The sequence below is a fragment of the Vipera berus genome (assembly GCF_964194415.1).
Source record: "Vipera berus genome assembly, chromosome: 1".
Classification (NCBI taxonomy): Eukaryota; Metazoa; Chordata; class Lepidosauria; order Squamata; family Viperidae; genus Vipera; species Vipera berus.
The window spans coordinates 286411088-286434200 of NC_138202.1; the positions used below are offsets into that span (position 1 = coordinate 286411088).

General features: G+C 43.7%; 1 protein-coding gene across 3 annotated transcripts in view; it reads right to left on the bottom strand.

Moving 5' to 3' along the window:
• The window catches only part of SIPA1L2 (signal induced proliferation associated 1 like 2), a 71011-nt gene that overhangs the window by 24968 nt on the left and 22930 nt on the right, over nucleotides 1–23113 (bottom strand). For all 3 annotated transcript variants that reach the window (XM_081314956.1, XM_081314955.1, XM_081314954.1), the window contains exons 6-9: nucleotides 22949–23106; nucleotides 21372–21948; nucleotides 13364–13638; nucleotides 5509–5766 (exon numbers count right to left, since the gene is read on the bottom strand). In XM_081314956.1, coding sequence (XP_081171082.1) covers nucleotides 5509–5766; nucleotides 13364–13638; nucleotides 21372–21948; nucleotides 22949–23106 — 1268 coding nt within the window. The remainder of the gene's footprint in view (nucleotides 1–5508; nucleotides 5767–13363; nucleotides 13639–21371; nucleotides 21949–22948; nucleotides 23107–23113) is intronic.

Here is a 23113-nt window from a genome sequence, read left to right on the forward strand (position 1 = left end):
GATTTACCGGTATGTTCCAGAACACTCATCTATATTCCAGTGAAAATCACTGAAACTTCAAAGCAGTACACATTATGCATGCCCTCTTCACATCTATGTTTCTTAATAGTCAAACTACTTCAGTTAATGGTACCTTATATAATGAATTATAAGGATAATAAAAATTATTAGTCATTTATTAAACTAATAAAATTAAATTAATGCTGTGCTCTTCCAAAAATATACCCTTCATTGAACCACAGATTGTAGCACACTTAACCATCAATAGTACACTTCATCCCCTTTCTGCTCTATAATAATATATTTTCAGACTGCATTACTAACTCTCTGAGTCCTGAGCAAGGAAAATCATATTTAGTCTCCTATAATAATAATAATAATAATAATAATAATAATAATAATAATAATAATAATAATAATAATAATAATAATAATAAAGTTGGGAGGGACCTTGGAGGTCATCTAGTCCAACCCCCTGCTCAGGCAGGAAACCTTATACCATTTCAGGCAAATGGCTGTCCAGTCTCTTCTTAAAAACCTCCAGTGTTGGAGCATTCACCACCTCTGGAGGCAGGTTGTTCCACTGGTTACCGTATATACTTGAGTATAAGCCGAATTTTTCAGCCCACTTTTTGGGCTGAAAAATTCCACTTCGGCTTATACTCCAGTCAACAAAAAAAACTTACCGAGGACTTGTGCGCGGCCGAGGCTTTGGTGCTTCCGGGATCGCCCGCACCTCTCCCAAGCCACCGCCGTCCGAGACCTGCCGAAGTTTGGGGAGGTTTGGGGAGGTGCGCGCGCACCTCCCCAAACTCCGCGCCTTGCCTGCCTGCTTCTTTCCGCAGCGGAAAGAAGCAGGCAGGCAGGGCGCGGAGGAACGGAGACTTGCCGACGTTTGGGGAGGTTTGGGCGCCTCCCCAAACCTCGGCAGGTCTCCGTTCCTCCGCGCAGACCTGCCGACGTTTGGGGAGGTTTGGGCGCCTCCCCAAACCTCCCCAAACGTCGGCAGGTCTCCGTTCCTCCTGCCGACCTTTGGGGAGGTTTGGGCGCCTCCCCAAACCTCCCCAAACCTCGGCAGGTCTCCGTTCCTCCTGCCGACCTTTGGGGAGGTTTGGGCGCCTCCCCAAACCTCGGCAGGTCTCCGTTCCTCCTGCCGACCTTTGGGGAGGTTTGGGCGCCTCCCCAAACCTCCCCAGGTCTCCGTTCCTCCTGCCGACCTTTGGGGAGGTTTGGGCGCCTCCCCAAACCTCGGCAGGTCTCCGTTCCTCCTGCCGACCTTTGGGGAGGTTTGGGCGCCTCCCCAAACCTCGGCAGGTCTCCGTTCCTGTTTGGGGAGGTTTGGGCGCCTCCCCAAACCTCGGCAGGTCTCCGTTCCTCCGCGCAGACCTGCCGACCTTTGGGGAGGTTTGGGCGCCTCCCCAAACGTCCCCAAACCTCGGCAGGTCTCCGTTCCTGTTTGGGGAGGTTTGGGCGCCTCCCCAAACCTCCCCAAACCTCGGCAGGTCTCCGTTCCTCCGCGCAGACCTGCCGACCTTTGGGGAGGTTTGGGCGCCTCCCCAAACCTCGGCAGGTCTCCGTTCCTGTTTGGGGAGGTTTGGGCGCCTCCCCAAACCTCGGCAGGTCTCCGTTCCTCCGCGCAGACCTGCCGACCTTTGGGGAGGTTTGGGCGCCTCCCCAAACGTCCCCAAACCTCGGCAGGTCTCCGTTCCTGTTTGGGGAGGTTTGGGCGCCTCCCCAAACCTCCCCAAACCTCGGCAGGTCTCCGTTCCTCCGCGCAGACCTGCCGACCTTTGGGGAGGTTTGGGCGCCTCCCCAAACGTCCCCAAACCTCGGCAGGTCTCCGTTCCTGTTTGGGGAGGTTTGGGCGCCTCCCCAAACCTCCCCAAACCTCGGCAGGTCTCCGTTCCTCCGCGCAGACCTGCCGACCTTTGGGGAGGTTTGGGCGCCTCCCCAAACGTCCCCAAACCTCGGCAGGTCTCCGTTCCTGTTTGGGGAGGTTTGGGCGCCTCCCCAAACGTCCCCAAACCTCGGCAGGTCTCCGTTCCTCCGCGCAGACCTGCCGACCTTTGGGGAGGTTTGGGCGCCTCCCCAAACGTCCCCAAACCTCGGCAGGTCTCCGTTCCTGTTTGGGGAGGTTTGGGCGCCTCCCCAAACGTCCCCAAACCTCGGCAGGTCTCCGTTCCTCCGCGCAGACCTGCCGACCTTTGGGGAGGTTTGGGCGCCTCCCCAAACCTCCCCAAACCTCGGCAGGTCTCCGTTCTTCCTGCCGACCTTTGGGGAGGTTTGGGCGCCTCCCCAAACCTCCCCAAACGTCGGCAGGTCTGCGCGGAGGAACGGAGACCTGCCGAGGTTTGGGGAGGTTTGGGGAGGCGCCCAAACCTCCCCAAACAGGAACGGAGACCTGCCGAGGTTTGGGGAGGTTTGGGGAGGCGCCCAAACCTCCCCAAACGTCGGCAGGTCTGCGCGGAGGAACGGAGACCTGCCGAGGTTTGGGGAGGTTTGGGGAGGCGCCCAAACCTCCCCAAACAGGAACGGAGACCTGCCGAGGTTTGGGGACGTTTGGGGAGGCGCCCAAACCTCCCCAAAGGTCGGCAGGTCTGCGCGGAGGAACGGAGACCTGCCGAGGTTTGGGGAGGTTTGGGGAGGCGCCCAAACCTCCCCAAACAGGAACGGAGACCTGCCGAGGTTTGGGGACGTTTGGGGAGGCGCCCAAACCTCCCCAAAGGTCGGCAGGTCTGCGCGGAGGAACGGAGACCTGCCGAGGTTTGGGGAGGTTTGGGGAGGCGCCCAAACCTCCCCAAACAGGAACGGAGACCTGCCGAGGTTTGGGGACGTTTGGGGAGGCGCCCAAACCTCCCCAAAGGTCGGCAGGTCTGCGCGGAGGAACGGAGACCTGCCGAGGTTTGGGGAGGTTTGGGGAGGCGCCCAAACCTCCCCAAACAGGAACGGAGACCTGCCGAGGTTTGGGGACGTTTGGGGAGGCGCCCAAACCTCCCCAAAGGTCGGCAGGTCTGCGCGGAGGAACGGAGACCTGCCGAGGTTTGGGGAGGTTTGGGGAGGCGCCCAAACCTCCCCAAACAGGAACGGAGACCTGCCGAGGTTTGGGGAGGTTTGGGGAGGCGCCCAAACCTCCCCAAACGTCGGCAGGTCTGCGCGGAGGAACGGAGACCTGCCGAGGTTTGGGGAGGTTTGGGGAGGCGCCCAAACCTCCCCAAACAGGAACGGAGACCTGCCGAGGTTTGGGGACGTTTGGGGAGGCGCCCAAACCTCCCCAAAGGTCGGCAGGTCTGCGCGGAGGAACGGAGACCTGCCGAGGTTTGGGGAGGCGCCCAAACCTCCCCAAAGGTCGGCAGGAGGAACGGAGACTTGCCGAGGTTTGGGGAGGTTTGGGGAGGCGCCCAAACCTCCCCAAAGGTCGGCAGGAGGAACGGAGACCTGCCGAGGTTTGGGGAGGCGCCCAAACCTCCCCAAAGGTCGGCAGGAGGAACGGAGACCTGCCGACGTTTGGGGAGGTTTGGGGAGGCGCCCAAACCTCCCCAAAGGTCGGCAGGAGGAACGGAGACCTGCCGACGAGCCGCGGCCACACAGGGTATTCCTGTGTATTCAGGCTTGCAGAACGGCGGATCGGCTTATACTCGAGTCAATAACTTTTTCCAGTTTTGGGGGGTGAAATTGGGGGTCTCGGCTTATACTCGAGTCGGCTTATACTCAAGTATATACGGTAATTGTTCTAACTGTCAGGAAGTTTCTCCTTAGTTCTAGGTTGCTTCTCTCCTTGACTAGTTTCCATCCGTTGCTTCTTGTCCTGCTTTCAGGTGCTTTGGAGAATAGCTTGACTCCCTCTTCTTTGTGGCAGCCCCTGAGATATTGGAACACTGCTATCATGTCACCCCTCACCCTTCTCTTCATTAAACTACACATACCCAATTCCAGCAACCGTTCCCTATATGTTTTAGCCTCCAGCCCCCTAATCATCTTTGTTGCTCTTCTCTGTACCCTTTCTAGAGTCTCGACATCTTTTTTACATCTTGGTGACCAAAACTGGATGCAGTATTCCAGGTGTGGCCTTACCAAAGCATTGTAAAGTGGTATTAGTACTTCACTTGATCTTGATTCTATCCCTCTGTTAATGCAGCCTAGCACTGTGTTGGCTTTTTTGGCAGCTGCAGCACACTGCTGGCTCATATTGAAGTGATTGTCTACTAAGACTCCGAGATCCCTCTCACAGTTACTACTATGTACGCTGTATATCCCATCCCTTAACATCGGGGACAAGTTACTACCCCCTGCTGATAGGGCCCGCAACCTGGGTGTCCTCCTAGACTCACAGCTCTCCCTGGAAGATCACATAGGAGCTGTGACCAAGGGGGCCTTCTCCCGGGTTCGACTGGTGCGCCAACTACGGCCTTATCTGGACCTGGATGCCTTACGTACAGTCACCCATGCCCTTGTGACCTTTCGCCTAGACTACTGTAACGCTCTCTACATGGGGCTGCCCTTGAGATCCACTCGGAAGCTTCAACTGGTGCAAAGTGCAGCGGCACGGACACTTTTGGGAGCCTCCCGATACTCCCATATCACACCTCTCCTCCGTGCGCTGCACTGGCTTCCGGTTGCCTTCCGTGTGAAGTTCAAGGTGCTAACAATGACATACAAAGCCCTACATGGCATGGGTCCGGACTACCTACGGGAGCACCTTCTGCCAATGTCAACACCCCACCGCCCTGTGCGCTCCCACAGAGAGGGCCTCCTCAGGGTGCCACCGCTCAAGGAATGTCGGCTTGTGGCGCCCAGGGGGAGGGCATTCTCAGTGGGTGCGCCAGCCCTCTGGAACTGCTTACCAACTGAAATCCGGATGGCCCCCGACCTCCGCACCTTCCGGCGCGACTTAAAGACTTACTTATTCCAGCAGTCCGGCCTGGCCTGATAGCTCTGATAGCTCTAATTGGGGTCCCAGTTTGTTTTGTTCTGATTATTGTTTTCAATACTGTTTCGTTTTGTTGCCTATCTTACTCTGTACACCGCCCCGAGTCCCTCGGGAGAAGGGCGGTTTATAAAAACAAATAAATAAATAAATAAATAAATATTTCCAAATTAAATACTAATGTGCTTTCCATTGAGAAAACGCTCTGTAAAATTGGGGACCACAGTTGCCGGCAAAACATCAGGAAATCTGTTCTCTAGACATTCTCACTAAACCCTAAAAACTAAAATTGCCCAATTTAGAATCAAATGTATTTACAGGCAAATATTTACTCTTCATTTTATTTCTCAAGAAGATGTATTCTACTGTACTGGTTAGTCATCTGAGGGTGTCAAAAGAAGCTTGTTAGTTTTTAATACTCCAGGCAGATACATAAATTAAAATTGCATTTTCCTTTCAGTATCAATATTAACAGCATCGACTATTGTTTGCTTCCAGGAAAGAAAGAAAAAATACGACAGAGCAGAGCGTGGGCTCACTTGATACAGCATTTATAAAATATAAGCTGGAAGAGTGTATATTACCTTGCGCCATCGGGGAGCTTTCTGTCAAAAGAGGTGCTGCGAGGAATAGCAGTTTGTGCCTGATGAAGAAGCTGCTGGCACTGCAGTCTGTCAGATGTTCCTAAGATTGGAGAGGCACGAGAGAGAGGCTGCCCAGCAGAGGTTGGCACCCTATGCCAAGTAGTGTTCCTCCTGAAAGGAGTTTTATACTCACATGGGGTGCCTTCGCTGTCAAGTTTGTACTCCACCATGGGAATTCGACAGAGTTCTGAGCATCCCCTACAGCAGAGGTGAACATCACCATGAGTCTCTTGAGAATCACACGGGTATTTTCTACCATAACAATGATGTCCCATTCCACGCTATGCATATTTAATTTATTACCACTGGCATAGTCATACAAGTAGATCACAAAGCGAAGAGCAGTGAATTTAAAATTGCATGAATTATTAAGGTTTTTTAAAAGTTGCATGTTGGGTAGATAATTAACTGTCTGCTAAATAAAAAGTATAGGCCACTTTTATACACTGTGGTATTTCAGAACCTGGAAGGTTGAAAGACAGATGACATAAATTGTGGAACTTTTTAAAGTTGAAGCAAATATGTGTACCCATGTATGTCTGTATAGTATTATAATTATTAGGGTTAGTTGCACAGTTAATCAAATTTTTACACTGGATTTGGCATTTTTATCCCTCATCGAGCCCTTCCCAAGGATCTGGGGTAGGCAGAAATTGTTTGACAGTATTAAAGATATTGTCTCAGGACGTGTGCTGTTTCAAATAAAGCTGCCTGATTGTGATTTTGTTGTTGCCGATGGTGCTCAAGTAATGCTCCAGATGTTTTCAGATTACACCCAAGTGTCTATTACTATTGGTACTATCTCTGATTTATTTTGCTCTAGTCATTCTACTTCTGTTTGTAGGTCTTTGCATTTTGTGATTTTCTCCTGTTCTTTCTCTTCTCTTCTGCTGTCTCCAGGTACTGCCATATCCACTATCCAATTTCCCCCCCCTCTTTTTTATCAACGGTTGTCAAGTCTGGGGTGTTATGTGACAGATGCTTGTCAGTTTGAATCCTGAAGTCCCAGAGCACTTTGGCGTCTTCCTTCTCTCTTACGGTGTCTGTTTTGTGGTCCCACTAGTTCTTCTTGCAGGCAAATAGTATTTCTTGTAGACCGTCCAATGCACCATTATTGCTACTTTGTCATGATGTCATTTGCAAGTCAGTTTATGCAATCTTCTTGCAGCAGCAACTACTGTAGGTGATCCACTGTTTCATCAGCTTCTTTGCAGAGGCAGCAATTTGCTATCTGTTGCCGTTTTCTGAAATCTGATTTTATATGCACTTAATTCTTAAGGCTTGGTCTTATGTAGCCAGAATTGCCCCCTCTGCCTCTTTCTTCAGTTTTCCTGCTCTTAGTCATTGCCAAGTGTTGTTGTTGTCTCCTTTGCCTGCTTTTTATGTACCGGCCATGTAATATTTGCCTTTTCATGTTTTTCTATTCTTCTTTTGTTCTTTTCTTGTAGGTAAGTTTGGTCTCTTCGGCACTCAGGAAGCCCTCATGGTATACCAGCTTCAGAGTCCTTCAGATTCTTCAATGTTCTCCCTTTTTCTTCTTCAATTGTCCAATGTATTAGCAACATTCCACGCTCAAATATTTCCCTTAGTTTAGTACAGTTTGTCAACATTGGTGCATGGATGAAGGGCATGATTCACTATGAAAATAATAATAAAGAAAAATAATCTTCCTATCCAGGTTTTTTAGTTTTACCTGAGTCCAGTCCACTATTCCAGCTGTGTATCTAATGACTGGAACTGCCCAGGTGTTAATTGCCTTGATATTTCCTTGACTGAGTTTGAACTTTAAGATCTTCTTCATTCTCAGGATGTATTCATTTCTAACCTTCTTCTTGATTTCAGAGGGCTTGATGTTGTCAGCTTGAAGGACACATATGTATTTATAGTGATCAGCAACATCTAGACTCTTGATGTTAGTTGTATATGAAATCTTGATTCCTTCAGTTTTCACTATTTTTCCCTTATTGATGGTGGGGGTACTCTATTGCAAACTCTATTGCAATATCTTGGATATATATATACATAAGCAGTGTTGAAAAACAATTCTATTTCAGATGATGTTTCTCCATACTGCTTCAGTTGTCCAAATAAACAAGATGGGATAGTTTGGCATATGTTTTTGATGTTTGATAGATATGGCCTGACTTGTTCAGCATTGTTAATAGAGGAATCAATGCAATGACAAACAGTTTTGGTGAGAGTGAATCTCCTTGAAAGCATCCTCTCTTGATATTAACCTCTTTCTGTCTATCACCATTCATCAGCAACTATATCTTTCACTGTGCCATTTATTTATTTTTGCACAAAGCTTCTGATGTTTCTACTATTCCTGTTAATTCTATGCTTTTGATTATCCAGTTATGTGGCATGGAGACAAATCAGTCCAACCTATGTTCAAGTTGGTCTTTCTTCTCTTACAGTTTTCCAATACCATCTTGACAATTAGGAGCTGATCTTTTGTTCCTCCACTATTTAGGCAAAAATGGACCATGGGCCGTTGTTGTTATTGTTATCCCAAAACAATCCATTGAGGAATGAAGGTCTCTTCACTGAAGACTAGAGCCATATCTATCATACTGGTCTATATTATGCAACCATAGGCAGATTTTTTTTAACACACACACTAATCCTTCTCTTCTCCATGCTCACATCGAGGTGACCTTATTCACAGGTAATCCTATGTACAATTAGTGCCTCTTTACAGATAATTAAACTAGAAACTCACTATGTGATTAAAATAGAAACAGTTCCTCTCTCCCCTTTTAATCCACTTTCTATTTTTGTTGAATGTTTGATAAGTTACTATATGCAATGCTCTATGTCCCTAATCAGATATAAGTCCAACTTAGTCTAGTTTTATTCCCAGACAAGAAAGCATAAAACTACAGCTTTATTAAACAGAATTAAAGAGCACAAGCAAAATCAAACAGCATTTGCAACCTCCCTCCAATATCCTTTACCTTCTCCTCATGTCTCACTATTGGCTTCTTATATTTAAACAAAACAACACCAAGAAAAATACATTTATCATTTATACTGAACAATGCATGTATCAGAACTCCTCAGATCTTGAATTCAAATACAGTCCTTAGCTGTAAAGGTAAAGGTTCCCCCGCACATGCGTGCTAGTCGTTTCCGACTCTAGGGGCCGGTGCTCATCTACGTTTCAAAGCCAAAGAGCCAGCGCTTGTCCGAGGACATCTCCGTGGTCATGTGGATGGCATGACTAGACACCAAAGGCGCATGGAACGCTGTTACCTTCCCACCGTAGTGGTCCCTATTTTTCTACTTGCATTTTTATGTGCTTTCGAACTGCTAGGTTGGCAGAAGCTGGGATGAGTAACAGGCGCTCACTCTGTTACGCGGCACTTGGGATTTGACCCGCCAAACTGCCGACCTTCTGATCGACAAGCTCAGCGTCCTAACCCACTGAGCCACCGCGTCCCTTGTAAGGGGGACGTAATTGGCTAAAGTTGTTATTTATCACTCTCAGATTACAAACAGATCTTTCTCCCAGCAACAGTAAGAAGATAAATCCTCTACTGATAAGATGGGCATCCAATGACCATACCCAGAAGGCACTCCCAAGAAGAGGAAAAAAGAACAGAATCTGATAGAACATTACGAAGCTCTTTACTGATTGCAATGTAAGTTAATTTTGACTGTTCAGGGGCTGAATATTTCCAGAGTGAGATATTCAGATGGTGCCCCTCTTGAAAGGCCATAACAGTTCCCTGAAAAATCTGACAGTTGACTATGGACAAAACCTGCAATTCATTTACTAGAATTCAATACTAGAACTGAAATAGTGTAGAATGTGTAGAACTGTCATCTACACATATTGTCAATTTAGAGAATACCACTTGAAACCCAAAAGACTGCCAAATCATCCAGAGACCTGACCTGAATCAATTTGCAATCCATCCTTTTCTTGGACAGAGGTGTGTGGGCAGATCTGGCATGTATTACTATAGTCTGGTTGGGGAAAGGAATTGTTTTGCTAGAAAGCTTCCTGACTAGATTCAGGTGCTGCAGTAGCTGTAATTCTAAGATTGTGGAAGAGGAGTAGATCAAAGTGATCTATTCTGCAGGTGGTCAACTTTCCAGAATGATGGTATTCATGGATTTCAATCTCCATGCTCTGAAGGCTGGGAAAGAAGTGGCTCAGGATTTCACGACCTCCAAGTCAACTCCTGTCACAGATCATTACTGACCCAATGCATACAGATGGCCATACATTAAATCTTTTTTTCTTTTCTTTTCTTTCTTTCTTTTTGGAAGCAGCTGGTTTAGGAACTAGAACTGGAGAATGTTTCTATCTGTTCTTTTTCATAATCAGCTCATTTTCTAATCACTGTGAAACAGTGCTACCAATCTCCACAGGACTGGAAGAAAATCAGCCATTGATTTCCAGCAGGTGCTCATGGAAGTTTCTATAGAATTTCTAAAACTTATGTAATAGAAAGGAAATTGCTACAGATCTTGTGGACTATACCACTATGCATCTGGTTAATTTCTGGAATACAGAATTAGTAAAACAGTACTTGATGAGATTGCTTCCAAATGGCCTCTCAGAAAAAAGTTTCCTTATTTCACCTATTTACAGATTAAAACCACTAATATTTACATGGAGCTATCAACATCATAGCAGAATTCAGTGAGAAAAAAATGAGACACCAGTTGGGAACCATATTCAGTTCTTTTGAATCCCAAGAGAGTAGACAATGTCTTCTGTAAGACAGGCTCAGCCATCCCAGGTCAAGCAACCAGTGCCATGGGAATCCTACCACAATATGTAAAGTCTGTGAAACTGCATTAGATAAAACAGGCATGGATTAAATTCCAGCAATAAGGACTGGCTGTTTGTTCAAAAAATTTTCTAGTTTCAATACTGGCTCTTGAAGGGTCACAATCTCTTTGAAGGAATAGATCCATAATATGGGAGATGTATAGTTCCGGCCTGGATATTAGATAGAGGCTATAGCCATGAAATGGACTCCAGAAGATGGTAGAGGACAGGAAAGCCTGGAGGAACGTTGTCCATAGGGTCGCGATGGGTCGGACACGACTTTGCAACTAACAACAACAATAGCCATGAAAACCTGTGCTATCTTCAATTATTACAACCAGGGCTTTTTTTCTCATAGAACTCTCAGAACGGAGTTCCAGCACCTTTTTTGGATGGAACCAAAGTAGGCAAGGCGGGTTGTATGACATGTGTGAGTTCCGGCACCTTTTTCTTTTACAAAAAAAGCACTGATTACAACAGATATAAGTGTAAGTGGAGTGAGATGCCCTGGTGGCATTTATTCTTGCACAAATTCTTAACTTTGGGGCAGCCTTTGATGCTTATTCAAAAACTGCAACTGATTCAAAATATAGAAGCATTTTAGCCAAGTAACATTTGTTTTGCAGATCCTGCATTGGCTCCCATTGGTTCCCATTGAGTACAGCTAAAACTGCTGGTGGAGATCTATAAATCTCTTTATGGCTCAGGTCCTTGTTATCTTTGGGACTATCTTTTCTAAGTATAATCTGATTATCTTACATTCATTTTGAAATGTATGATTCTGATTTTTCCTACTTAGAATGTGACATTTGAAAAGGGGCTTTCTTGGTGGAAGTCCCAGTTCCGTAGAGCAAAGTTAGGATGCTCCTTCCTTGCTAATTTTTTTTTGGAAAGTGGTTAAGTCAATCCCCCCCTGCTTAGTCTTGAGAACTATAAGGTGCTAATACCACGCCTCCTAAGTATTTTATCTGACTCTTGTATTTTCAAATATTATGGTTTTAATCTGGTTGTTGTTGTGATTCAGGGTCAGCCTGTGGGTTCGGCAGTTGGGTCGGACGATTCAGAGGAGGAGGAGGGGGGTGTTGGAGAGGTTGCTGAGGGTGTTGGAGAGCTTGCTGATGAGAGCCCTCAGCCAGGCCCCTCCCACCTGGTTACGACGCAGACCCAGCTGTGTGAGCCTGACAGCGTGGATGAAGATGACCCACAGCTGGCCCTGTTCAAGGATGCCTGACGCAAGAGGCAGTCAATCAGGAGTAAACAGAGGAAGGCAATGGGGCACCTCGGAAGGAGGCAGAGAGAAGCCACGCCCTGAACTGTTTAAAAGGGGAATGAGTGGGAGGGCTGGTTTGCTGAAGGCAACCGTTTGAATAGCTCCTGTTTCATGGTTCGTGTCTTGTTTTTGCTCTGTTTGCTTTTGTGTCCATAAATTTGGCAGGCTTAGTTCTAGCCTCTTGCCTTCTTGTAAAGGGGTTGTCCCTGCCTTATCTGCAGGGCCAGTAGTAGGCTAGTACAGAACAGTAGTATATGCTTTTCATTTGTGCGTGTGTCCGTGTGTCCATGTGTGTTATTTCCATGATTGAACAAATGAGGAACAACAAAGATATTCACAATTGGAATGCTTTTCCTGTACAAGAAATGCTCATGGCTTTATACTTCAGAAAAGAGGGCAAGTTAGGGGTCAATTCAATTACACCGAGTACAGAGAGGCAGGTTTTGTGCCCACATACATAGGATTAAAATTGGGGTTATCCAATGAAAGGAGATTTCAAGCAGACAAAAGCAGGTAGCTTCAAACAGTACATGACTATTCTCTGAAATCTTTTTCCACAAGTTATGGTAACGACTATTATCTTAAATGGTTTCTAAATGGTTAATAATTAGTTAGGGTCTGTATGATTACATCCAATCTTTAGATTCAGGTCCAGGGTGACTCCATTATCATGCTCTTCAGAACGCAGGATGAGGGCTGCCAGGGTACCTCACCCAGGTTGTGAGAGATGATAATGGAACTCTAGTTTCAGAAATGCCAATAAAGCTTGTGTGATTCCCAGAGACACCCAAGTGTACAACTAATAGAAAAAAAGTGTTGGATAATATGAGCCTTTGTATGGTCCAGGTGGATGGGTCTTATATTTTTAAATAATTTTACATACTGAGTAAAATATGACATCACTCCATTCTTTTCTTAGCAACTGGAAACCATTCATGGAAACCATGTTCCCACGGACTTTTGGTCTTGACAATTAAAAAGGATAGATTATGGGAGAAAAGGGAGTTCTGATGCAACTTTAAAGACAGATTGAAAGTCACTACTTTTTCTATTTCTCTTTTTCATTTCTTTATTCTCACTTTACTTTCACTTTCCTTTATTTTCTTTTTCCTGCTTTTATTCTTTTTTTTAAAAAAAGATTTTTCCTTTGTTTATTCTCCAAAAAATTATCTAATAAAAATAATTTTTAAAAAAGGAAGATTACTACATTCTAACCAAACAATTTCTAATTCAGTCTCTTACAGAGGCAAAATACAGGTAGTCCTCGACTTACAATGGTTCATTTACTGACTGTTCAAAGTATCTTACAATGGCACTGAAAAAAGTGACTTATGACCATTTTTCATAGTTACCACCTTTGTAGGATCCCCATGATTGTGTGATCCAAATTCAGATGCTTGGAAACTGGTTCATACTTATGACTACTGCTGTGTCCCAAAGTCATATGATCACCTTTTGCAACCTTCTGACAAGCAAAGTCAATGGGGAAGCCAGATTCACTTGACAACCGGTTTACTAATTTTGATCAACTGCAGTGATTCACTTAACAACTGTGGCAAGAAAAGTTGTAAAATGGGGCAAAACTCAGCTAACAAATGTCTCAGTTAATAACTGAAATTTTGGGCTCACTTGTGGTCGTAAGTTGAAGACTACCTGTATCCAATTTCATCAACTCAGCAAGGAAAGCCTTGCAAATTCATCTGTAAGCTCAAGGATAATGCCCACTAATGTCTTACCTTCTAGGTGAACCATCTTCATGAGGCTGAATAATCACCACTTTGACCGTCACAGATGTGCGTAATAGGTCAATCATTTGTTCATGAGTGAGTGTTGCTACAGCTACTTTGCAAATCTCTACTAGGCGACTGCCCTGACGTAGGCCTGCTTTCCACGCAAAACCAAAAGGTTCAACATCAGCCACAATCCCTTCAAAGTTGACATGGAATCCAAGCTGTCCCAGGCCGTTTCTTCTTAAGGTCATTTCTGCTGTTTCACATCCTCTGGTTACTATCTAAAGAACCATCAGATTTGATAAGAACAAGAACATCTCTACATATCACCTAGCATGTAACAAGGTAGCATTTTTCATTATAAAATGTGAATATATATTTTTTCAGAACAGCTATAAATATTCCAGGTTTATAGCAAAGCTACTATGCCTAAAAGTGTAATTCTAGCACCATTATCCAGGAAGTGGGATACCTTTGTGTTTAAAAGACCTGATGTTTAGAAAAACGTACTTTGTATTTCAACATGGGATTTTCAATCTTTACTCAAAAACAGACAGCCCTGAGTTATAATTCATATTTTTCCCCAATTCTGGAATTCAGGATTTAAATCCAAAAGTTAAAAAAAATGGTTTCCTTGATCTCCAATATTTCCTAGAGTGTACAAATGTTGATTCAAATATTGCTATGATTAGGATTTTTCCTAGTTTCGTTTCACAGAAAGGTTGATATCTCAATCATCTTTTTTTTTTCAAATCTTCCCAAAACTAATAATTGGGAGACTTCATAAATTTCTAAACTAAATAAATAATAAAAAGGGACGATTGAGAAAAAGAAAAATCAGCAAGCAGAGAACCCAGGGCCAGAGCAAGAAATCTCCATGATGATGAATTACATCTGACAATTCCTTTAGGTTACATGTATTTGAAACATGGAAGAATTGGGGCAGCAGCATTCTAAGTCATTAGTCACATTTCTTGAAACATCTACGTACATTACTTACTTATCTTTCATTCCACCTTAGATTTTGTCATAAAGCATTAAAATGATTTCTATAATTAGAATGATCAACCATTAGCAAATCACATATTGATTTTTTAAAAAGCCATCTCATTTTCCTTTAAATGGTTTTTAAAACCTATCTATAATTTTCTGAAGTTTAAAGGAAATATGTAAAAAACCTGCCCTTCACCTATATAAATTCCACTTTCACCAACACCTTCCAATGCTTTATTTCCAATCACTGGAGAGAAATAACCCCATACATCATGACAGTGAAACGTGGCAATGTTTCTCAACCTGAGCAATACAGAGCATGGAGTTGGACATTTTCTAAGTTTGATATATAAAACAGATTTTAAGATGTGTGGGCTTCAACTCCCAATTTTTATTTATTTATCAAATTTGGAAAACTACCCATCTACTTCGCATATTCTGAGAGGTGAACTCCACTCATCTTAAAAGTTGTCAAGGATAGGAAACTCTGTATTACGGAATTAAAAGTTTTCGAAAAAATATGACAGATAGTCCCTATGAACTCTTCTCCCTAGATCTTCCACCGGAAAAAAGGCCACAAAAGGCCCCTTCTCAAGAAGCCTGCCCTGGACCCAGCGATTTTAAGCAACTGTCGTCCTGTCTCCAACCTTTGCTTCCTGGTGAAGGTTGTTGAGAGTGTGGTGGCGCATCAGCTTTCTCTGTTCCTGGAGGAAACTGATTATCTGGACCCGTACCAATTGGGTTTCAGGCCCGGGCACAGCACAGAGACGGCATTGGTCGCGCTGGTGAATGATCTCTGGCGGGCTCGGGACAGGGGTTGCTCCTCTGTCCTAGTTCTATTAGATCTCTCAGCGGCTTTTGATACCATCAACCATGGTATCCTATTGCGGCATCTCAGGGGGTTGGGAGTGGGAGGCACTATCTTGCAGTGGTTCTCCTCCTATTTCCTGGGCCGCTCACAATCGGTGTTGACGGGAGGGCAGAGGTCCGCCCCGAGGCCTCTCGTTTGTGGAGTTCCTCAGAGGTCGGTTCTCTCTCCCTTCCTGTTCAACATCTATATGAAGCCGCTGGGTGAGCTCATTCATGGTTTCGGGGTGGGGTATCATCAGTATGCTGATGATACCCAACTTTTTTTCTCCACCCCGAACCAACCCAGTGATGCCCTCGCCGTGATGTCCTGCTGCCTGGAGGCGATCCAGGTCTGGATGGGGAGAAACAGGCTTCGTCTCAATTCTGCCAAGACTGAGTGGCTGTGCATAACGGCATCTCGGACTAACCAGTCCATTCCATCTTTAATGATGGGGGGTGAGGTGTTACCCCCCGTCGATAGGGCTCACAACTTGGGCGTCCTCCTGGATTCACGGCTCAGTTTTGAAGACCATATAGGAGCCGTGACCAGGGGGGCCTTTGCCCAGGTTCGCCTGGTACGCCAGTTGCGGCCCTACCTGGACCGAGATGCCCTGCGCACAGTCACTCATGCGCTCGTGACCTCCTGATTGGACTACTGCAATGCTCTCTACATGGGGCTGCCCTTGAGGACCACTCAGAGGCTCCAGCTGGTGCAGAATGTAGCTGCGCGGGTTGTGATGGGGGTTTCCCGATACTCCCATGTAACACCTCTACTCCGCGAGCTGCATTGGCTTCCAGTTGCCCTCCGGGTAAGATTCAAGGTGCTGGTGATGACCTATAAAGCCCTAAATGGCTTGGGTCCGGGATATCTGAGGGAACACCTGCTGCCGGCATCAAGCTCCCTTCGTCCTGTGCGCTCCCACAGGGAGGGTCTTCTCAGGGTACCGCCGGTAAAAGATTGCCGGAGGACAATACCCAGGGGGAGGGCCTTCTCTGTGGGTGTGCCGGCCCTTTGGAATCAGCTGCCTGTAGAGCTTAGGACTGCCCCTGACCTTCGCTCATTCCACCGGGACCTGAAGACCTGGCTCTTCGAGCTTTCTGGCCTGGACTGAGAATATTAACTGGGGTTTTAATTGTATTTTAGTTGTAATTGGGGTTTTTAGTTCAAGGTTAGTTTAATCATTTTAATTGTTTTTAATTTTTGTAACTTGCATTGTTTTTAAAAAAACCTTGTGAACCGCCCTGAGTCCTACGGGAGAAGGGCGGTATACAAGTCTAATAAAAAAAAGGACACCACCCCACTATTATTTTGCCTATCCCCATCAGATAATCGAGTTGCAGTAATCTTTGCCTTGTTTAGCCTTGATAAAGCAATCTCTGGATTACAATGTTTTGATGTGAAAATAATAGAATTATTGCAATGCATCAAACCTAATCACTGAAATGTTTGGAAACTGGTTTATATGCACAAAGTATCAGTTTCAACGGATGAAAAGTATTCTCAGAAGAAGTCTGCATGGATAATGAACTTTTAAGGAGCCTTGGTTGAGCAGTGGGCTAATGCCTCCTTAAGTAACACCAGCTGCCTGCAATTAGTGCAGGTGCGAGTCCCACCAGGCTCAAGGTTGACTCAGCCTTCCATCCTTCCGAGGTAGGTAAAATGAGGACCCAGATTGTTGGGGGCAATTAAGCTGACTTTGTAATAATGCCGCTTGGGTGTGTGTGTGTGAAAGCCCTAATAAGCAGGCATATACATAGAATGAAGGCTACTGCTAAGCTTGTAAGCCGCCCTGAGTCTTCGGAGAAGGGCAGGATATAAATGGAATTTTAAAAAAAATGAAATGGTTTGGTTAGGACCTCACTGGAAACCTAGAATTGGAGAAGAAGGAAAATAAAGGAAACTGACAAATTAACAAAGACTGGTCAGCAGAAGGTTTGGAAGGAATAATAAGGAGGGAGGTAGAAAGAAGGAATCTTTCTGACATTATCCAGAGGTCAGGGGGGAAAGCATGCTCGGCGGACAGGGAAAACGCCAGTTGGAAGGAAATCTCTGTAGTCTGCTCTGCCATCCTTGGGAGGAAGAAATTCACCAAGAATTCAGCTTTGATTTGAATGGAATGATTATTAGGAAATACAAAGAAAATGAACTAAAAGAAGTTGGCTTGAAAAATAATTGGTTATAGAAAATACCAGCGAGCTGGGAAGGAAAACGTGCCTTTGCCAGATGCATTCTCAGTTTGTTCTCTTTTTACTTCAGTAACTAAGTAATCATTTGCAAAACCCTGCTGAACTTGTTTTACTACTTTTATGTGATTAGGTGGTTGTTTTTTTTTGTTAACTGTAAAGTTATCCCTATGAAATCTGTAAATTCTGTCTCCGTTTATGTACCTTAATTCCACAACCAGCCACATAACTATCCGAAGTGAAAGAAGTATAACCTGAGGGAAAGGATAGGATAGTGTCACGGAGTATTCGAATTTAAGATATTTTTTTTAAAAAAGTCTGAGATTAAAATACAATTTATTATCTCATGGTACCAAGTGAGGTCTTCAACAAAGTGATTGGAAATTTTCCTGCCTTATGCTTTCTTATTTATAACAAAAAGCATCTTTACAAAGGGCTAGGCTAGAATAAACTTACATTTGCTGGATTCACACAATAAGGAACTTTAAAAAAACCCTCAACAAATTGGATTCAAACATGAAACAAGAATATAAACACAGATTAAATTAACTAAGCTTGTCGTGTAAATAGAGCTGCTAAATCCAACCCGGTTAAGCATGTTGCATAAACAGAGTTTATGAATGGCAGCAGTTGAAGCCCTAGCATGTTTCCCTCCATATTGCTCATATTTCCAAAACAATCCTTAATTGAGGAACCACTGTATTTGTGATGCTATACTTTGGAATAGAAGGGGAAAGGAAAAAGAGCAAAAATAGCCTCAACCACAAGATCCACTGCATATTTTGTCTAGAGAAGTAAGTTTTCCATTTGAAGACAATCAACTCTTTTCATTTTGTGTTAATCCCAGTGTCTTAAAATAATATTGTACTCTTGGAATATTAAACACTTCTTCCATGCATTTAGTGATACAGCTACCTGAATATGTAATAATATATGTAAGAACCAAAATGGAGAAGACAATAGTAAATACAGTCTGCTATTCTATTATATGACCATCCAGACATATGAACTGAACTTGTGGATGATAGCCTGAATCTGAGAAATAACCAAGAGTAGAATTTTTCACACATTCTTTTACAAGGAGGAGAAGTTGAATCAGCTAAGGAGCTGGCATGAACTTAGAAGTACTGGAAGTGAAGACAGAGTGGAAGAAGGAATCAACTAGGAAACATGGATGAAAACAAAGGTAGTCCTTGAGTTATGTTATGACATTTTGTAGAGACCTTTTGAAATTACAGTGGCACTGAATGAAGAGACTTGAGATTGGTCTTCAATGTTCTGGTCGTTGCAGTCCCCCCACAGTCTTGTGAACAAAGTTCATAAATTATTGTATGCCACCCAGAGTCACTTCTCATAAAGTAGGCAGCTATATAAATTTGTTAAATAAATAAATATTTAACTTGTGGATTGTATCCCTGTCCCACCAGGCTAATAAAAGCAGCCAGGGAGGAGCAGCCCATATCTGCGTTGTAGGGTCAACACTTTGATAAGGTGCCAGAGACCCTTAAAGAGGCACTGGTCTGCCCACACCTCAAGGGGCCAAGCCTGGATCAAAAAAAAGTGGTCTACTATTGTCATATCTCTAACTTTGAGGTTATTGGATTATTGAAAAAGTGGTAGGGTTACAGAGGACTCTGGAATTATCTGGATCTGTGGCAATTTGGATTTGGATCTGCGAATCAGACAGAAACTGTACTGAGCTTCCTCATGTATGATCTGGGATAGGATTTGGATGGCAGGAGTATGACCATTCTCGTCTTCCTGGATGTTTTAATACCATCAACCACAAAACATCTGTGAGGGCTGAGAGCCGGAAGCAATGTTATGGTTCTCCTAGTCTTATCTGAGTGGATTAGGGTTACGGTTAGACTGTGGCAAGTAGGACTTTTGCACAGTTTTACCTGATATACCACTTGCAGCTTTACATGGAACACAATGCACTAAAAACAATCCTTACCATTTCTAGATTAGTTTATTATCATTTGTTTTACATGGGATATACTGCCTTAGCATAACAGAACTTAACGTTGCAAGAACTATTGGAAACATATTGAATCACTGCTTGGCTTTAATCTTTTAACTCATTAGAGGATAATCATAATTAACAATAGCTCTTAAATAGGCGTTGGGGTACATTGGATCTTTTGCTTTGGATGAACCTGTCAGAATGTAGCTATCTTTAACATAAAATGCTCTTGGGTTATTAAGTCAATTGAAGCACTTGTTTCTTGGGCTATTTGATCCTGACATTGTTGCTTTAACTGAAATGTCATAGTTGTCAGGGTCTCTGGAGGAACCATCTGAGTTTCTTAAGCAGCAACCTGCTTCTTTTGAAATGTCTAAGCATGACATTATTTACTTTAATTTCCAAATAATTTTCAGGAAACAGTAGAAGCTGGCTTTAAAATAAATTAATTTCTTTTTACAGGCAGTCCTCACTTAACAATGGCAATTGGGAGTGGAATTTCCAACAGTAAGTGACATTTTTTTTATTTTTTATTTTAATCCCATTTATATACCGCCCTTCTCCGAAGACTCAGGGCGGCTTACAATCTAAGCACAAATAAATGTGCTTAGCAATAGCCTTCATTCTATGTATATGCCTGCTTATTAGGGCTTTCACACACACCCCAAGCGGCATTATTACAAAGTCAGCTTAATTGCCCCCAACAATCTGGGTCCTCATTTTACCTACCTCGGAAGGATGGAAGGCTGAGTCAACCTTGAGCCTGGTGGGACTCGAACCTGCACTAATTGCAGGCAGCTGGTGTTACTTAAGGAGGCATTAGCCCACTGCTCCACCAAGGCCATAATCGTAACACACAATGTCATGTGACTGTGCTGTTAGCAAACGCAGTTCCAATTCTTCTGCTTGCCATTGTTAAATGAATCACGTATCATTTTCAAGCATGTCAACTGGCTCCTGCCGGTTTCCCCATTATCAGAAGTCAGCAGTGTAGGCGGACAACAGTGGTTGCCAGACCTTGCAATACTGCAATATCATAATTGAAAAAGTGCTTGCTGAGCTCCTGGGTTGCAATTATGTGACTGTAAGAAAACTGTGACAGCCAGAACTTTGAGAATCGGTCATACGTATCATTTGTTCAGTTCTCTTGTAAGTTCAAATGGTCTCCGAACAAATGGTCATCAAGCGCGGTCATTAAGATATTTTTAAACAATAGGAACTTTTGTTGCATTAGCAGATGTTTTGACAAGAGTTGGGTGTAACTGCACTGGAACTAAGTATGCAATTAAGGAATTGGAATCTTAATTCATATATTCTAGACGTCCTATTATTATCACATTTGTGGCTGAAATCTACAGGATTGCTAAAGTGCCTTCTGAGTAATCACTGCTGATTAAGAATGCAAATAATTCATCTGATGAAAACTTAGACTACAACTTTGGAATTGCAATCTGCATCAAAGTTGCAGCAGTGCATTGCCGATAGGTATCATCTGTCAGCAGCAAGCTGGTCAAATTTATTTGAAGTTGTTTCATACGTTTCTACAGATTTATGAAAGATAAAAATTCACATGTTAATTCTATGTACATATTTCCCAGACTAGGGCTGAAGGAATGTGCCTGGGCCAAAGTCATCCAGCTGCCATCAGTGCTAAAGGAAGTTTTAAAAATCTCTGCAATCGTAATCCTCAGTCTTAATTTACAATACAACATTGGTGCTTGTTCTTTCTCTCTCTCCTCTCTCTCTCTCTCTCTCTCTCTCCCTCCCTCCCTCCCTCCCTCTCATATGTACAAATACAACATGCATCTGTTTAAATAGGCACTGTGATCCAATAAGCATGTTGAGAGGTGAATAAACATGTGCTGATTCCTCTCTATAGCTTCCCTGCCGAGAGGCAGAGCTCTATCAGATTATTTTTACTGAAGCATGTACATAATAGTGTCATTTAACTTTATTCATCTTTAAGCTTCTTAAAACTATCAATAATTTTTGACGAATAAAAGCATTAACACATATACTTACTTCTAGCCTTTGAACTATTTCTCGGATGTCATCGGCACAGTTATCAAATGCAGACAGAAGAATGCATTCTCCTCTTTCGTAAAAGATTTTTATGCTCATTAACCCAGAAGTCCAGCCAATAACATCTCTGCAGGAGCAGTTGAACACAACATTTTTTGACTCCTTTTCAATCAAGACGATAAACTCATTTGAGATACCAAGCAGGCATTCAATATCAAGAGACTGTCCAAAGTCTCGCGCTATCACATTCCATATTACTGCTCCAACACTGAATAAATGAGCATCCTTTCTTGCCTTAACTCTTTCTCTTTTTTTTGCACCTAGTGAAATGAGGCTAAACTTGACCGAAGTTTCTATTGTAGCAGTAGTAACAAAATTTTCTGCTAGATCTTTCAAGTACTCTTGACGTGTTCTGGTTGCCATGGCTCGAAATTTTTCTGATTTATGGGCTGCATTTTCTGCATTAATAACTTTGGCCAAAAGGAAGTCCCGGAAAACTGCTGACTTAGGGAAAGTTACTCCTTTAGGAATTGGCGGTCCAAAAGGTGGAACATCTTTTGATCTTGAAACTCCAACACTAAAAAAGTAAAGAGAGACTGAAGAAGTATTACTGTTCACGTCATGATTCTGTACAAATGAAAAAATTATTTTTCCATCATGATTTTTATACTCCTTAATAGATATCTGATGACTAAAGCAGCAGCAGCAGTAGAGATTGAAGAACTCATTCTAATTAAGGCATTTTGCTGTCACATTTTAATATATGCTTTATTAGCCAATTAGTCCTCAACCATTGCACCAGCGCATCACAATATGAGTGCTGGTAAAGCTTTAATGATTGGAAGAGATTCAGTGCAAAGACATGAAACTTCTACCTCAACTACAGATGCCGTTCTCTAGCCATGTAACTAGGAGCTGTAGTGGTGCAGTGGTTAGAAGTGCAGTGGTTAGTATTGCAGTCTAACTTTGCCTACCGCCAGGAGTTACAGGTTGGTTAAATGAGGACCGATTGTTGGGGGCAATATGCTGACTCTGTAAACTACCTATAGAGGGCTATGAAGCAGTATATATTCTAAGTCAGCAGTCCCCAACCTTTGTGGCTTGGTAGCCCAGCCAGGGGAGAGGGGAACTGGGCCATGCAAGGTGTGGGCCGGCGTGCACGTGCACAGCTCAACTCGTGGGCCATAGCCTGGGACCGCTGATCTAAGAGCTATTGATAGTGCTATGAGCAAGCTGGGATAGAACACAAGCATACGTCTGCTTATATATAAGACATACTTTTGGTTTTCTCACCCTTGCAGCCTTCAGATATCCCTAGAAAGTCGGGGTGGGGTGGGGGTGGGGTGGTCTAATGTGGGAGGCTGCAGGGGAAAAGAATCACTTCCTTTGCTTCTGTGAATAGAAACTGCTTCTCTAAGGAAAATTCATTACAGACTCAGCTAATTATAGTGACTAAATATTGATTTTCTAAGTTTTGCGAATAATTAAGCTTTGTAGATGACAGAGGAAAATGCTAAAATTCAGGACTTAATGGACTTCAAGAAGCAAAATCTATTGCTTCACACATGTGTACTCACCTATAACACACTTTTTCAGTGCATGGATTATGGACTTTGACAATGACAAAGACATGCTGAAAATGAGAACGGATATTTTTTGGAGTAAAAGGAAGTGCTCCAGGCTCTTGAAAGACAATAGTAACAATGTCATTTCCTATATGCCTTTTCCTTAGAAGCTAGATG